At 38.9% G+C, this 16979-nt stretch overlaps 1 protein-coding gene across 1 annotated transcript in view; it reads left to right on the top strand.

Moving 5' to 3' along the window:
* esamb (endothelial cell adhesion molecule b) overlaps nt 1-16254 on the top strand; it is a 42186-nt gene extending 25932 nt beyond the window's left edge. The window contains exons 2-7 of the mRNA XM_071495778.1: nt 6729-6874; nt 7950-8151; nt 8560-8715; nt 13090-13212; nt 13337-13466; nt 14756-16254. Of these exons, the coding sequence (XP_071351879.1) occupies nt 6729-6874; nt 7950-8151; nt 8560-8715; nt 13090-13212; nt 13337-13466; nt 14756-15227 (1229 nt within the window). The 3' untranslated portion in view covers nt 15228-16254. The remainder of the gene's footprint in view (nt 1-6728; nt 6875-7949; nt 8152-8559; nt 8716-13089; nt 13213-13336; nt 13467-14755) is intronic.
* Nucleotides 16255-16979: the final 725 nt, after the last annotated feature.

Here is a 16979-nt window from a genome sequence, read left to right as displayed (position 1 = left end):
AGTACAGTAAGTGCTTCCACTTCTGATTTAAGCTGCCACTTTTCTGCCATGATTTAATGTTCCTGCTACATCTGCTGTAACGAAAATTTGATAATGTAAAAACTCATAATATCTAGGGGTGTGTTAAGTTGTGTTGTGTATGACTTTTTTTTTCTCGTCTGCACTACTTTATGTGTGCACATTTGTGCATGTGAGAGTAGAAAGGAGTGAGTGCAATGAGAACCAGAGGGAGGCTGTGGGAGTTTGGAGCCATGTGTGCGAGGAGAATCAATTTAAACACAATCAAAAGTTAAGAGGGATTAAAGCTACTGCGATGAGATAGCACACTCAAAATGGTTTAAAATAGCTGCAGAGATTACACTAATGTAATCCAATTTAAAGGAGCCTTCCCCAAATATTTATTATTGAAGCACCATCTGTTTGAAGCCTGTAGGGTCAGTCCAATGTGCAGTTTTACATCAACAAGGCTATTTTGTCGTCCTACATTCCTCCGTGTCAAAAAGTCAGAGAATAACCTCATTTTCTGTGCCTCAGTCATAATTTTTGTTCATGTTTGTCCTCGTTTGACATCAACAAATCTGGGAAATCAGTTTGCAGTCAGTTTTTCACTTGTTATTTCGCCTATTAAAAGTTAAACTCAAGGTCATCCAGATTTCTTAACCATCCAGACTAATGAAAGATTATAATGAGGAAAAGAAATCTGGGGCGTATTAAAGAAACTTCCTATCCTAAGTTAAGATAGGATCTGCAAGTTTCTATAATATGGCTCCTGATGCTTAAATAATTTATTATTATATTGTCTGTTCTTGCATGGCTAGGCGTTTATGGGGTCATTTGAAGACTTTGTTAGCACTGCTTTGACACAGATCCCAGCTCAGACAAGCCCACTTTCATCCACAGTGTTTGTCTAAGCAAAAAAATTATCTCCTTCTTCAATTATAGGAAACTGGTTATAACAGTGATTCCAATATGACATGAATGCATTAACACCATCATGTTAATGTTGTCATTGTGGGCATCAGCATGTAGATCAGCCTCTCAAAGAAAATAATAAAACCCAATAATATGGTTCAGTGGTGATGAGTCCATCAGCAAAAAACTGTGGCAAAAAACATGAACAATAACGTTTTTGAATTTGAATAATTGTTGCTTTTCTCTGTTTTATATTGTTGCAAATTACTTTTGACTATTTACAAAAGATTTGGTCAGAAAAAAAGGTATTTGATTAAGTCATCTTTGTCTCTGGAAAACTGTTATTTTCACTATTATTAAATTTTTAATTTTACAGAATAAAGTACCTGTATATTCATTAAAAAAAATCAACAGATTCATCTGCATTCATAAGGAAAACAAGCATCACTCACAACTCTAATTTGGTGACAAGTTGCCTCTGCCTTTCAGTAATGTAATGAAGATTTACCTGTTAGTAAAAAACTAAAGGTCATAGAATGTGACATGTTTCTAGTGATTGTGACTGAAGACAAGTGACTGAAAGTTACATATGGTTTGAAGTAAATGTTAAGGTATAAAGACGGTTTATAAATATGAGGCATTTTCTGTGATTTCAAAGTTGCAAACAGAAAGTGTTTCATTTAAAATCACTCTCACTGCCTCTTGTTAAGACAATTAACCTTTGTTGCTGATTTCACTTGCTTCAGATGATCAGTTCATTTTTCAGGCAGCAGGCCCACCCCTGTTGTATCGATGGGAAAAGGGGGCGTGGCGGGGGGGTGTAAATAGAGAGCATCAGTTAAAGCTTTCGAGAGAGGGAGTCACATGAGAAAAAGACACGGGTGGAAGCAGAGATTACTCTGGGAGATAGAGTGGTGCTGGTTAAAGAGGATCAGTTTATCTTCACAAAGGCCTACACAGCTCCCCCAGGGCTTTGAGAGAGGGACTGACTTTTTATCCTTCACTTGATCACAGCAACACACAGCAGAAATAGGTTGGGGTGCCGCGTTAAACATGCAAATTACATGTATTTCAGTAAGAAATGAGACACCTATTTGTTTATTTTTAGACTCACCTGCTCATCCAGGTTTTCAAAATCTCATCTGCACAAACAGTGTTGCTTCAGCTTCAGTCTTTTTGTTTGATGAGTTTAATATTTAGAGATTTATCTGTTCTGGTGATACCATGATTTCCACTGTGGCTTTATCTCATAATCAGATGATCTGGTTTTTTATATGAATGTGCTGCCCCCTATGGACGAGTCAAGATACTACAGCAGATGTGCATTTGATCTCTTAATTGTGCCTCACTGCAGACTTGCATGACAGGGTTGACTTTTCTTTGATTATTCTGTGCAGGTTTGTGAGTCCAGCGTCCCTGCCGTTTTAATTGCTGTTGTAGCTGGGGCTCTGCCAGTATCTCATAGCCAGGATGCCCTGCAGGAAAACAAAAAACATTATTTATTCTAAAGAGAAGAATCCAATTAGCTGATATAAAGCGTAGCTAGGCTGAGCAATAGCCTATGGCAAAATATAATTAGGACAGAGTTTAGTGAGACTGCATAGTATCATATCTGCATCCTCTTTATTGGCAGCTTTTCCAGATATTTCCCTCTTGTCATGGATTTGACTCCATACCCACATCTTCAACTATCTGTATCTGTCTGTGTCTGCAGCCACACAAACACACATCCCAGATGGAGACGGCCACGGATTAGTGAAGATTTTCCTTCATTTAATAAACAATTGAATGACACAGTTCTGAGGATAAACCTGCTCAAAGAAGCGCAAGAATAGTCTGGAGTGAGGAGACCAGAGGGCATTATCCTACTTCATCATGGAATATCTGTGTATCATTCAGATTTACTGTCTGCATGCTCCCTACAGCTGGTACTCATTCACATCAAGAAGAAGCATAGTCTCATCAACCTACAGAAAACCTGATCCTTTCTGATTGTGTGGTCCCTGGTACACAATGTATATTAATCAAGATGCAACTCGCAGTGCATAGTACTTTATAGCATTATACAAGGCAAGAGATTCCAGGCATTCATTGTCCATGTAGTCGCAATCGCATCTCATGCAAGACCTTTTTCCAACATTGTTGTGTAATTGTTATGGCACATACACATCGGTTAATTGGACGCCACGACAGCAAAGACAAAAGCTGGTGGAGATGAAATCGAAGCGCTAACAGGATTTCTGAGGGAAAAACTATGTTTCAAATCTATGAAAAAAAGACAATTCCTCTGTATTCTGTGCTTCTGTATATTATGAATCAAAAACAGGCTGATATGACGACAGCTGCAGGGGTGATGACGATGATAAAGATGTTAATCTCATGCATGCATGTCCAATATATGGCTTTACTGCTTGACACCAGTGACATGGGCAAGGGATGGATAGCATGAAGACTTGCTTTATGATTAGATGGAGGAAGCTTTTTGTATTTATGTCTCACAGTATACATTAGAGTTTTGACATCTTCTCATGTGTCAATGATAGAAGCACGATCATGGACTGTGCTGTGGGTAGATGTCCCATCAGTAGGTTTTGTAGCTGTGCCGGCAGCATGGCTCTATGGATAGTAATCTCAGTCTGTCAGTCAGTCCACAACTTTTCATCAGCACACACTGCCATGAAATTTTGTACAGACATTCATGGTTCCCACACAGTCTGTCCAATATTTTGCTTAATGACTAAATAACTGCAAACCTAATAACAATACAACCAGCCTCAGGCCTCTGTGTGTTCACTGCTTATTTGTTTAGCATGCTAACATGCTAAACTAATATATTTAACATAGAAAACATCACACCCATTGAAAATAAGTAAGTTAGCATTGCCATTGTAAGGATGTTAGCAACTGACCAATTCAAGAATGTGTTCTGCTTCAGTGGGATCTCCTTAGAGGTCGGAGTCCATCTTTGTTCAAATTTGGCCTGTGAATTTGTGCATTTGGCCAGTTTAAACAGTGATGGGCTGTGTTTGGAAAAGGAGAAGTCATTATTCCAGCAAAAAATAATACACTGTTCCCAGTTTCTGATCACTCCACAGAAAGAGTTTATTTATTAGCCACAGTGGATAATGTTTACTCTTTTACTGCCTCCTAACATCACATCCTTTCTGGGTCTGGATTTTGTTGGAGGGAAGACTCATTTGACTGTACTTAAAATAAAACTCTTAAGTGTATCGTTCAGTATCTATAATTCTGTCAAAGCATCATGATTAAAACATGTTGGGTGCCTCATTTCAAACTCACAACATGTGGAATCCACAAACAGGCTCAGGGAGGTCGCAGGACATGGATGATTAAATGTAAAGCAAAGCGATCTGCTAATCGTAATTTAGAGAATATGAATACTGTTGCAGCGATGATGATGATGATGATGATGATGATGATGGCAGTGACAGCAGCTTTGGTGGGAGAAGTGACCATGTGTTACATCATATCCATGTCCAGCTGAGCTCTTTTGCTCACGTGAGGTGAGAGGATTGAGCCTGGGATTGTTTAGGGATTAGTCAACAGGACTTACCAGATTCAGAGATTCAGAAATTACAGGAGCGGGGTCACATTGTCCCGGGAGGAATAAGAAAGCACAGAGTCACTGCAGCAAAACCACAAGTCAAAAACAAGTTCTGTCTTTTCTTCTTGTGCTTTCTGCCTCTTTCACACACAATCTCTTTCTCTCTTTCTCTCTCTCTCTCTCTCTCTCTCTCTCTCTCTCTCTCACACTCACACTCACACACATACATATACATTTTCCTCCTCTTCATCTGTGCACCCTGCTGCCCACCCCCACCCCAACCCCAACCCCCACCAACACCACCACCACCACCACCACTACCACCAATTGCCTAATTCTCCTGCCTCTACACGAAAAGAAGGAAGGCGTGCCTGGCTGAACAGATGTGGAGATCTCAGCTGCCTGTCTATGGATCATCACTCTCTCTCTCTCTCGCTCTCTCTCTCTCTTGCTCTCTCTCTCGCTCTCTCTCTCTCTCTCTCGCTCTCTATCTAACTATCCACCCTTTTTATCCATTTGAGTATATGAGGGACGTTTTGCACAGTTTCAGTGTTTTCTGCAGTTAAAGGATTTAGTCACAAGAATACTTTTTTACTTTGATTTTTTTATTATTTTTAAACAAATCTTCAAACTGGAGACACAGACAGACACCGACTGCTGGGATCAGTTGATCCAGCTTCAGCTGTCCGGTTCAGGTGACTGGGCACCATGTGAGTTGGACATCCTCCTCCTCTTCTTTTTTAATCATCTCTTTCTTTGTCATTGGTTCCTATGACCATGCTTACTTCACATCATCATCATGATCAGCGATCCTCTCTTAAACAACTTTCTGTTGCTTGTTTTCTTTTAAGCTTTCCTTGACAGCCTTGTATTTTCTTGTTTTATACACATTTTTGAGCTGTAATGACTTTTATTAGTAAATCAACAGTAGAGCGACGACAGGTAACGCGGTCACCAGGGTGGCACAGTTGCTTTATATTTTCTGAACATTTGTAAGCATGACTCTATCTTCATGTTATAGAAGAGAAGTCGTCCTTGACCCGAGTGATTGAAATGATGTTCTTGAGATAATCCTCGTAGCGTATTTGCTTTGAACTAAAAAGCTTTGAGATTTTTGGCTTTTCTTAAGATTAGTTTTTTTTTCTTAGATGCACCTAGAAAATTAGATTAGTTTGTTTTATGTGTTGGGCTTTGCTCTCATAGATTCACCTGTTTTACAGGCAGACCAGTCTAGTGTCATGGGAAAGGAATACAGGAAAACTTAATGGTGAGATAAAGTCGTCATTAAAGACTTAATAGATACAGTGCTGCTTGTTAATTTTTCACATAAATAGAAGGGTGACATGTTCCATTATGAACAACTGCAACTAAATAAACCATTTAAAACTGGGCATTTTGGAGATACATGGTTTGTAGCTGAAATACAGCACAGTCTGCTTGTAATCTTTAGGTTTTCTCCTGCTCCAATACCATGTGATACATATGGATGTTTCAGTTAACCTCAGCTTCCTTGGCTGGACCTAAAGAAGCCAAGACGAGAGCAGGCATGTGTCAAGATGTCAAGGGGAAGTCTAAGCATGGTTGAGATTGAATAGTCCTTGGTGATTATCAAGGAATTAACAGAGCGGATCAGCCAATGTCACATTTATGAAATTCAACTTGATGACTCTGTTGGAAATGATTCCTGAGTTATTGTTTTTCACAGTCATACAGTAGTTTTAAAAGACTCGTTATGATCAGATTTTGCTATATTTCCTATGATTTAACTAGAGTCTGTCATTTAGAAAATACAAATAAAAAACTGTCAAGAAGTTAAAAACACACTTAAAAAAAATTAGAGCTGAAGCAATCAAATAATAATTTAAGTTAATCTTCAAGCAAAAATAACAGAAAAAACCTATGCCCCTTATGTCAGCTTCTCCAATGTGAGAAACTTTTCTCTGGTCTACATCAATGTAACTGATTAATCTATGGGTTAGGTAATCAATAATTAGAAATAGAAATAGAAATAGGTGTGCAAAGTACATAGATTCAATCCAACATAGGATCTGGACATGCAAAGACAAAAAATCTAAAGTGAAATTAAGTAAAATAAACACAAAAAAAAAAAAATCATATACCACAAATAACCATGTTTATTGATAAAACATAAGATGGGATAAAAGATACTAAAATTCAACTGGCTTACCCAAAGTTATAACACTACAGATGTAATTAACTGTTTCCTTACTGGTCTGTTTTGCTGTTAAAGGTGACACCCAGAAGGTGGAGATCCCCAGAGGAGAGATGGAGGTGGTGAAAGGCCAGATGGTGGTGTTACACGCGTGGTACAGCCCCAGCTCAGACATTTCCAGAAACTCTGTCGTTTGGAACTTCATGGGGAATAAGTCCACACAGGTGAGGGGATGAAAACATAAATCTGTTGTATAGATAACCCTGCTCTGACCTCTAGTGGAGTAGAGGAATCACAGCCTCTTTAAATGGATTAAAATAAAGAACGATGTGTTTGCTGATCCACATGCCATTGTAATGCAAGTGTTACATGTACAAACCAAAATATTAGACCTGAAACAATGAATAGGAAACTATTTTGACAATTACTTACGTATTTTAAGTTGTTTTTCCAGCAAACACATCAACGTGGGAAACAGTGATCAACATTTTTCAACATTTTCTGCCATTTTATTGATGGATTCATGAAGAAAGTAAACAGATAAATCACTAATTATGATCGATGATCATTAAATAGTTGGAGAGAAAAAAAAAACAAAAACAAATGGAAATTTGTTTCAGGAAAGTGTTTTTATGTAGTGCTGTAGGCCTATCTCACCTCTGAATATTATGCAAGAGGAAGAGGGTTTTTGTATTTCATGACAGTGTCATATCCTGAGAAACCCCTCTAGAGATATGTAAGGTGAAAAAGATGATCTGTAGAGATTAGGATTATTACAGTGGAGGGAAGGATGGATGAGTGTTAATGAAGGGATGCCACTAATGACATTTTATCTCCACTTTTTACTGCACCTTCTATATGTAGCACGAACCACTGGGCGAAACTGTGCATATCTGCACACACACTGTGTGTATGTGTGTGTGTGTGTGTGTGTGTGTAGGGTCTTTGCATGATTAATATAATCTAAACAGTTTCAGTGTCTGATGGCTGTGAGCTTAGCTCAAACAGAAAATCAGCCTAAAATTCAACATCCACCATCTGTATGTGTCACGATAATCTTTATGAAGGACGTTGATTTCGCTTATATAGTTAATCTGCATATCTTAATATGCCTGCAGCAAATAAAGTTCAAAAATATTTTTCATTTGAATGAAGTGATGCTTTCATTTCAAAATATGTTGTATTTTATAACAAGGACTTTGCCAGTGTAGAAATATTCACACAAATTATTACTAATTAACAGTGCAATGACAATACGGCATCATAAAGAGTTTCCATGAATGTGTTTTCTCTGTGCAGGTGATAAACTTTAGCTCAGGTGAGGTCGGGCACGGCCAGCATGACTACACCAAAAGAGTGGGCTTCAGTGTGGCCATGCCCTCAGCCAACCTCTCCATCTACATCAACAACACCCAGGAGTCTGACTCTGGACGCTACATCTGCAATGTCATCATCCCTGGAGAGACTGGCCTGACCGGAGAGGTGCATCTTAATGTCAAAGGTAAGGGACCAGAGGAATTTCAAAGGTCAGATTTAATCAGAACAGTCTGCAATGCAGCTCACACGTTTCCTTGGATTTGGAAAATCTAGACAGAGTAAATGCTGAACATATTTAGAAGGATTTTGGATTGGACCAGACGGTTAAAAATCATATATTTCTGTGAGTAAGCACTGTACAAATAAAACTCATCTGCTGTTTAGGGATTTGCTGGACTCTGAGGTCATTATGTCATCTTCCAGCAGCAGATGGAACTTTTTTGCAACATGGCTACTGCCCTGAGAAATCTCCATGTTGCGGGCAGTGGATTAAAACTACTGTACAAGTTCAATAAGGGGTCATTGATCCTGTATTCTTATCTCACATGTGTTTTAACTTAATAATACTCAGTCTGTCTGTATCTCCCCCCAGTCCCTCCCTCTCCCCCAGTATGCACCATGACAGGAAACCCTGTGATGAAGGGCAACGTGACTCTGAGCTGCAAGTCCAGTCATGGAAAACCAGTCCCTCAGTACAAATGGACCAAGGCTGCACCCATGTCTGAGGTCTTCTTCTCACCAATGCAGAGTGAGTGTTTTCACGTGACGAGGGTGTAACTCTTACTTACTTAAATGGTCTGTTCATCCAAATTTAAAAAACATGATTTTCTAACTTCCTGTAACTAAAGATGATTTTGATTTAGATGTAATTGCCCGGGCTTTAAGATTTCTGTTGTCATCAGCATTGAAAAAAATCTCATTTAACACATTGTTTTGCATTTTTTTTATCAAAGAAATACCCCTACAAAAAATGTCTGACAGTATGTTCTGTGGAGAAAAAGCAATGCTATATATTTTACTGGTTAGAGGAGACATTGCATTCAATGCCCAGAAAGGGGTATCATACTGTACACAAAAACCAAGGATGTAATTTTCACTGGAGATGAGGGAAACAGCCCGCAGCCATCACATGATATTACTTTAACATATTCAAAATAAAGAAAGGTTGTTGTCAGCGAGCCTAACTGTCCAGTAAAAGACTGACACATATCAAACAGAAGCAATATTAGGACAGAAATGATCTTTAAAGCCTTTATGTGTAGGTGTTAATGTCATGCCCCGTGCTGCTGATCCTGACACCTTCCATCCAGATGGAGCTGAGCTCATGTCCTCAGGTCACGTATGGGATCATAAGTCCCAGATGCAGCCTACGGGCTTTACTTGGCTAATAGATGTTCCAAATGCACCTCAGAAGAAGATCCTCTATCAAGCCATAACATGTAGCATAAAATCCTCTTTACAGATTGAGGGACACAGTGCTGCCCATGCAATAAAGAAGAGCTGTGCCTATGCTTCTATTGTTGCATTATTTTATAGATGTTTGTTTCCAGATGATGCTGCAGAGGAAACACCATCTGTCTCTGAACAACAGGACTTTGGCTGATTGATTGAGTATTGACTTAACTGCTTTGATCTCTGGCCCTCATCTCTTTAGAGCAGAAAAGTCCTCAGACTCATAAAATGAAAACTACTCCATCTGATTGTGCATTGACCCATGGTTTGTATGTGTGTCTGTACTCTCTTACATGCCATCGACACTCAAGTTCAAACCCTGTGCTCATGTTTTTATCTGCGCTGATGTTTGCTTTCTCTTTGACACTTGAACTTTACTCTGCCATCAGTGCTTATCTCTGTCAGCAATCTGTCTCTCTCTCTCTCTCTCTCTGTTTGTTTCTCCCTGATGATCCTCTCTCAGCACTCCTCATTTCCTGTTGACCTTGGTGCCTAATCTAACAAGCCCCATGTCATTACTTTATCAACCCCTCTAAGAGGCATAAGTTGGATTTGGGACTGAGAGGGCGGTGCAGCTCACTCTTCCACCCTCTTCCCATCCGTCTGTACAACTCTTTCCCTCTCATCTCTCATTCATGCTCACTGTTTCTCTGCCATCTCTCTTTCTGCCAAAAACACAAAAACAGAATGGAGATCCTGCCCCCAGCCCATGCTTGTGCTTGGGTTCATGGGTAAGGGTTTTCACTCATACATTTCCCACTTATTTCCCCAACTCCATCCTACCCTCTCCTGCAGACTGTGACCTCCTGAGGAGTCACGGTTTCTGGAGTCACTTCTCAAATCACAGACAAGCTGTAGAAAAGCTTTAAAGGCAAAAAAAAAATCAACCCAATTTATATGTATGCTTATAGGATTATAGTTCAGAAATGATTACGATCCACTGTTTAAAAAAGGGGGAAAAATCTTAAACAGAGGTGTTAAGGCAGATAATAATCCCATTCAACCTTTAAGATTCACAATCCCCTTGCGCATTCATAGACTAAGTCATCAAAACAAAATTAGCATGTTAAACTTTTGAGGAATAGCAGCTGGTATTTTATCTTTACTGTAATGATATGGAGAAATGAACAGCTGTTTTATTTTGTAATATTTTACTGAATAAATCGTAAAATATTAAATTAAAAATTCGTAGGATTTTCAGACCTGCATGTATTAATATTTGTTCTTCAATGGGTTGTATTTGTCCTTTAAATCTTTATAATAAGTGTGTTGTGTTAGATTTAGCTGTCATCCTATTGCATTCATTCATCTTTTGCATTGTGTGCTATATTTAGACTCACAGTAAGCCTGTATGTTCTAGGTCTTCAAGGCTCGCTAGTCTTTTTGAACCAGAAGAAATCATCACTATTTATTTATTATAAGGGCTGAAATGATTAGTTGTTTTTTAATTAGAATTTGAGTCTCTTTATGTTCCGGACAAAACAAGTAATTTGGAGGCATCTATTTTGGTATAAACATTAGTTTACAATCAACAGCATGTAAATGGAGGAAATGAATGAATACCTAAACAGAATAGTGAATGAATAGACTGATGTGTCCTGTTTCAGTTGTTTTTCTTTGATACCCAGTTGCATTACGGTGAATGTAAGTTTTAGATGTAGTTTTTTAATCTTTGTCTATTAGCAATATGGAAATTAATGTGAGTATATTACCAATTAGTAATTGGTACAACCTTTCTATTTTAAAAGGTGTGTTCTTGACATGTGAGGTAGCAGACTATACCATGAGCCTCCTATAGAAAATCTGCTGATTTGCATTAATCATGTGTCATGTGTCAGGGCTGTAACAAATGCTGCTCATTGACCTTGCAGTGATGGCAGTGTAATAAGAGTAATGCTCCCATCTTGATGTGAAGCAGCACCTACTGTAACGCCAGATCCCCTCCAGCTCTGCCGTCGCTGGCATCTGATCACTGTGCAGGCTTGAGTCAGCTGATGCTCTGCTAATCTGTCACAATTGGGTTTGGTTATTCACAGCTGGCTTTCAAGAGCAGGGATTAAATAATCAGAGAGGGATAGGTGCTTTTTGCACTCATCTGCAGTGGGTTTTTTTGGCAGCTGTGTTTGTTTTGATATGTGAGGCATGATTTTAATGTCTGGTCAAAAGGTTAAAAAAATAAAATATTCCACCTGCTAATAAATACCAGCTATTCTGACTTTCTGTGTGTTCATGTGTATTCATATGGACACGTAATTCATGTCAACAGCAGCTCAAAACAGACAGTTTTCTGACTTTTTCACTCAGTTACACTTGTTTTAGTTTAGTAATTAAAAGAAAGTTACTGTTTTACTGTAGTTTTATTGTCGACTGTGTGCACCTACCTACATTAACCTCGCTGCTGATGGTGCAGTAGCAGATGGTGCAGACAAAACAAATCTCTATCCACCCTTCACTCTCCCAAACTTTGGGATGAAGACAGCTGTGACACAATGATTGTTAAGGATTTTCTGGTCTCTTGCATTAATATGTCGCTGGCGCAATGTGAACCTTGGCTTTTCATCAGGGATGATTTGGATGAGTCCTTGAGTTGCATTACTTTTCTCTCTGTGGGGATTGACGCGGTGCAGAGTGCAACACAACCACCCATCTGAACACTTCATGAGGTTGAACGGACGCGCACCCACTCTCATTTCCTTACGTCGCCACGAAAGCAAAAATACATCAGATGAAGACATGCTGCGATGTGACGTCTAAGATTGGATTTGAGAGGATTTGTTGTGATAAGTCCCACATAAAGCTTGTTTATTTTTCTTCAGCCTGTGTTGCAACAACACAGCATTTTAAAGCCAGATGTGCCAAGAACAGATTGTGTTGAATGGAATTATCCAGTTGTGAAAGCACTGAGACGGGTGCACACACACTTGCTGCTGTGTCATGAAAATATTAAAACAAAAATTGCTGACCAGCAGCAGAGACATCAGCAGAGCTGTCTGCTGTGGCATTGCACCAGTGCCAGGCTATATACAGTAGGCACTGGAAATGGGCTAATGGTGGATTAAATTCTGGATTGAGAGTGAGAATCATTTACTAATGATGCAACTCTGCTATGATTCGTTGCACACAACAATGGTATTATGATACAAAATATGTTGTGCTATCTTTGTAAATAAAAAGGAAATCATCCGTCTAAAATTACAAACTAAATGATCAGGAATTACTGTAGTTATTTGCTGTTTTTTTTTTTTTTTTCATTCTGTGTCACTATTTTTTACAAAATGCATAGGTTTTTTTAACAGTCACACCAATATACAGAAAATAATGCAAATTCAACTGTAAAATCACTGCAGCAGAAATATTGAAGGAAAAGCTTACATTGGAGCTTTTTCTTCAAGCTTTGGTGTCAAATAAGGACCTGAAAGATATTTTTATGTAAAACAAAACAAATCAAAAGAATCCAAATGTCCATACAGTCTATTGCAGTATTATCTTACTTACGGTGAATTTGTGTTAGTTAATAGTTCCCTAATGTGTAGTGTTGTGGTTTAGTACTTAAAATTCAACCTATGTAGTTCTGTAATAAGTGTCCATGGCTAGTTCTACGAGGCCCATTTGCACAGATCACATAAATATATGATTGTGAAGAGTGTGTATCTGTGTGGTTGTCTTGCAGATGAGAGACACGGCACCCTCAGGCTGAGCAACCTCACTAAAAGCATGTCAGGGAAGTACGTCTGCCGAGCCAGCAACACCGCCGGCTCCGACAGCTGTTCCATTAACCTGGAGGTTATCACCTGTGCGTACACATGAAAACCTCTATTTTTACTCCACCACACACAAGTGTATTCAACAGTGTGTTTTTAAATAACTCAGCTGTAATTCTCATTGCGTGTAAATACTGACTGTGATCTGTTTCCCAGCTTCCAATGCAGGCATGATTGCAGCAGCTACACTGGGCTCAGTAGTGGGACTTATGGCCATGGTGCTGTTCCTCATATTCATTCTGAGAAGGAGACGGGACACTGAGGAGGAGATAGCCAATGAGATCAAGTGAGAGTTTCACTGTACACTCAGTGACCACGTCATTAGATATACCTGTACAATTTAATGAAATTCAATACAACAGCTCAGCCATAAATTCAACCGCTACAAAGTTTATAATGTTCAGTTTGGTGGTGGGTCAGGTGGTGTGGTTCTGCTTGTAAAATTCTTCCTACATGAGGGGAGAAGAATATTAGAAACACCTCTGAATATAATGCAAGCCATTATAACACCACCACTAACTACAAGCTTAATGCAAAAACATAACTGAATTAATACCTCTGTGACAGTGTCACACAAACAGAACACTGAAGAAAGAAAGATCATAAACATTTATGGCAGAACAGTTGTACTGGATTGCATTAGTGGCCTGTGTGTGTGTGTGTGTGTGTGTGTGTGTGTGTGTGTGTGTGTGTGTGTTTTTAACCAGCCTTTGTAGTTATAACCTGCATTCAGACCAAGACAGTTATTACAAGTTATTTATTTGCAGTGGTGAAAAGAAACAAACTACATTTACTACAGTATTTGATTTCAGTGCAGCTTAAGGTACTTTTATGAGCCTCAGCCTCTACATTTAATAATGAAATTTAGAAAAATGCAGTGCACCCAATGCTCATCTCTGAATTCAAATGTACCTCATTATTGTATTACATCACGTTTCAGAAGGAAATACCGTAATTTTTACACATCTGTTTTCATCTGACAGCTATAATTTTCTGTAACTTTAGAGATTCTGATTTTGCGTAGAAAAACATATGATAATCTAGTGAAAGATAATGTATCATTATAGATTAAATGAAACCACAATTTACAAAGCTTGTACAACTTGCTCCACCAAGACTCCATCCAGCTAAAACTCTAAAATGAGGATTATATGGTGCTTCAGTGATAATAATATATCCATACTATAGATGTATAAAATTATTACACTCTGGAAGGGGACAGTCTTTCTAATTAGAACTTTTTCTTTTGATGAAGTACATTTTGCTCCTCAGAAGACTTCAACATGTATGACTTTTGTTTGTAAGTGTTTCTACATTGTTGTATCACTACTTGTTTAAATTATCTGAATATTTTGTATGAGGCATTTAAAAAATCTGTAATCTTACAAGTGCTTCATTATTAAACTCAATTTGAGTGCAGGCCTCTGAAGCTGAATGTGTATATTTTCACTTTATGGAAGGAAGCAACACTTCACTGAGCTGCTTTTTCGGTCATTTTTCATTTTAGTCAGTTGAATAAATGATGAGTTTTTGCTTTCTCTTCTGCCCTCTCAATCTCTTCTTTCTCTGCCACAGGGAGGATGCTCAGGCACCAAAGCGAGTGTCGTGGGCAAAGAGTAACACCGGCTCCGACATCGTGTCCAAGAATGGTACGCTGTCCTCCATAGCCACCAGTCCTCGACCGCGAGACCCACATCAGCCCAACTTCCTCTACCCGTACTCTCCCACCTCAGCTTCAGAAACAGGCTCAGTGATTAACGCCTACCAGCTGCGTCCTGGAGAAGCCAACACCTTACAGGGACTTCCTGGTTACAACATCGGAGGCACTCCTTCACGTAAACACAAGCGGCCTCCCAATGCAAACGGGGCCCCTCCGCAGGTCCTCAGGAGCCCTGTAGTTGTCATCCCCAAAAGGACTGAGGGGGCGCAGCCTCAGGTGCCACCGCCACTCACTGTGTCCCCACAAATCAGCTCCTCCACTCTGACGCGCATGGGAGCTGTTGCTGTCATGGTGCCTGCTCAAAGCCAAGCTGGCTCGCTGGTGTAGCCAGCAGCAGCATCTCTGACGGGGGAAATATAAGACTGGTGGTTATGGATGGAGAGAAAGAATGCCTTGAAGTGGAAAACGCTTTCTCCATGAAGACCTGAAAGGTTGCGAAGGACGAAAATGTCTTGCAGGTGGTTTGTGCGTCATTTGCACAAACTCCCTTCCGTTTGTTTCTAAAAGTGAGTGCATTGTTATTCATTTCTTTCTATTTCTTTTCATATGCTGCGCTGTGGCTCACTAAAGACAATTATATTTTTATTTACACCCTTAGACGGAGATCTTCAAAATCGTCTCCAGTAGCATTAAATTGCCAATTATTTCAAGAGATTTGTGTTAATTTAAGGACATTGTAAACCATAATGAACGGTTTGAGTTGAGTTTGCATAGAATTTTCTGGTCTTGCAAAATATATTCTTTTGGCTGCATTGGTATAATGTATGAGCAAACTAAATATGACTTATTTTTTACAATTTAATTTCTATTTCATCGTATCTGGTCATGTAATGATCACTTTCAGTTACTTTTCTCAGGCTAACCGCACTAGTTCAAAGTAAAAACCCAGCAAAACCACAATTCAGGTATTACAAATAGTTCTCTTTCAAATTTCTTGCTTTCTTAGACCCACATTTACTTGTGTTCACTGAAGGGTTGTTTATTTAATCTACTGTAACAATGTCAATATGATTTCATGACACTGGTGTCTACTGAGAGAGCATACTATGTGAGTTTTTTGCCTGTTATGGTAGGTGGAATGTAACCAAAATAGTGAGTATAATATTGTTGAAGTCGATGAGTTCTGACTATTTTGTTCAAAGGTGCTTGGTATAACTTGATGTAATTACTGTTAAAGTATGAGGCCATTAGTTGATAAATGGTTGAGAATATTCAACCAGTCTGATGCTCATTTGTATGGAGCCATTATTGTAGCAAAACTATTCACAAATGTGAGTGGAGTTGTGTTACTGTATCTCAATGTGTGATCAGATTTGTAAATGTAAATTTGTTAAAAAAAAAAAAAAAAAGACAACAGATTTGCAAGTGTAGTGAGATTTGTAAATGTGTACATAGATATCAATGGCTGAAGTCTAAGGAGTTCTGCTTCAAGACCCGGAAACAAATCATCAGTTACAACTCGTGCAGATCTTGCAATTGTGTTTTTACAAATGAGGTTTGCTACATTTCTGCTGTGGCAGATCTGCATGTGTGTGGAGATCCAAGCTGGCAACCCACCATGACATCACCTACTGGTTTGTGAACTGCCATTCTGAAGCCTCGAGTTTAGTGACTGTATACATTTGGCTCTCATTATTGTAATTCATTGCCTTAACGTTTCATCAGCATTTTTTAAAGACATGATTAACATTAAAGAAACTCAACTGAACTGAAAATCTTGATTAATGTGCTTGTTTATGCAGCCATGTCCGGTTTCCAAAGGCAGTGACTTACAATAAAAGCCAAAGGTTTAAGCTCTGAAATGGTTTTTATTTTATATTTCTATCTGCTTGAGAGGCTGAGAAATAAAGGTTTTACTGAACATCAGGTTTTTTAGAAAACCCTCAGGTTTCAGGAGGTTGTCGCTTAGGGTTTAGTGAGCCTGTTCAGAGGGCACCTTAGGCCTTAATGATTTAAACAAACAAACTCCCACATGATATATTTTCTTCTTCACATTGTGTACTGTATATAGGAACACACTTCTAACTTTTTTGTAATATGACCATTTTGCTAATGAACAGCTGTGCCAGTCATCGCCTA

Source organism: Trachinotus anak, unplaced genomic scaffold (assembly GCF_046630095.1).
Source record: "Trachinotus anak isolate AG129_WGS33_773 ecotype Australia unplaced genomic scaffold, CSIRO_AGI_Tana_v1 ptg000014l, whole genome shotgun sequence".
NCBI classification, from domain to species: Eukaryota; Metazoa; Chordata; class Actinopteri; order Carangiformes; family Carangidae; genus Trachinotus; species Trachinotus anak.
The sequence above is the reverse complement of the archived record's forward strand: the minus strand, read 5'-3'. Positions and strand labels throughout refer to the sequence as shown.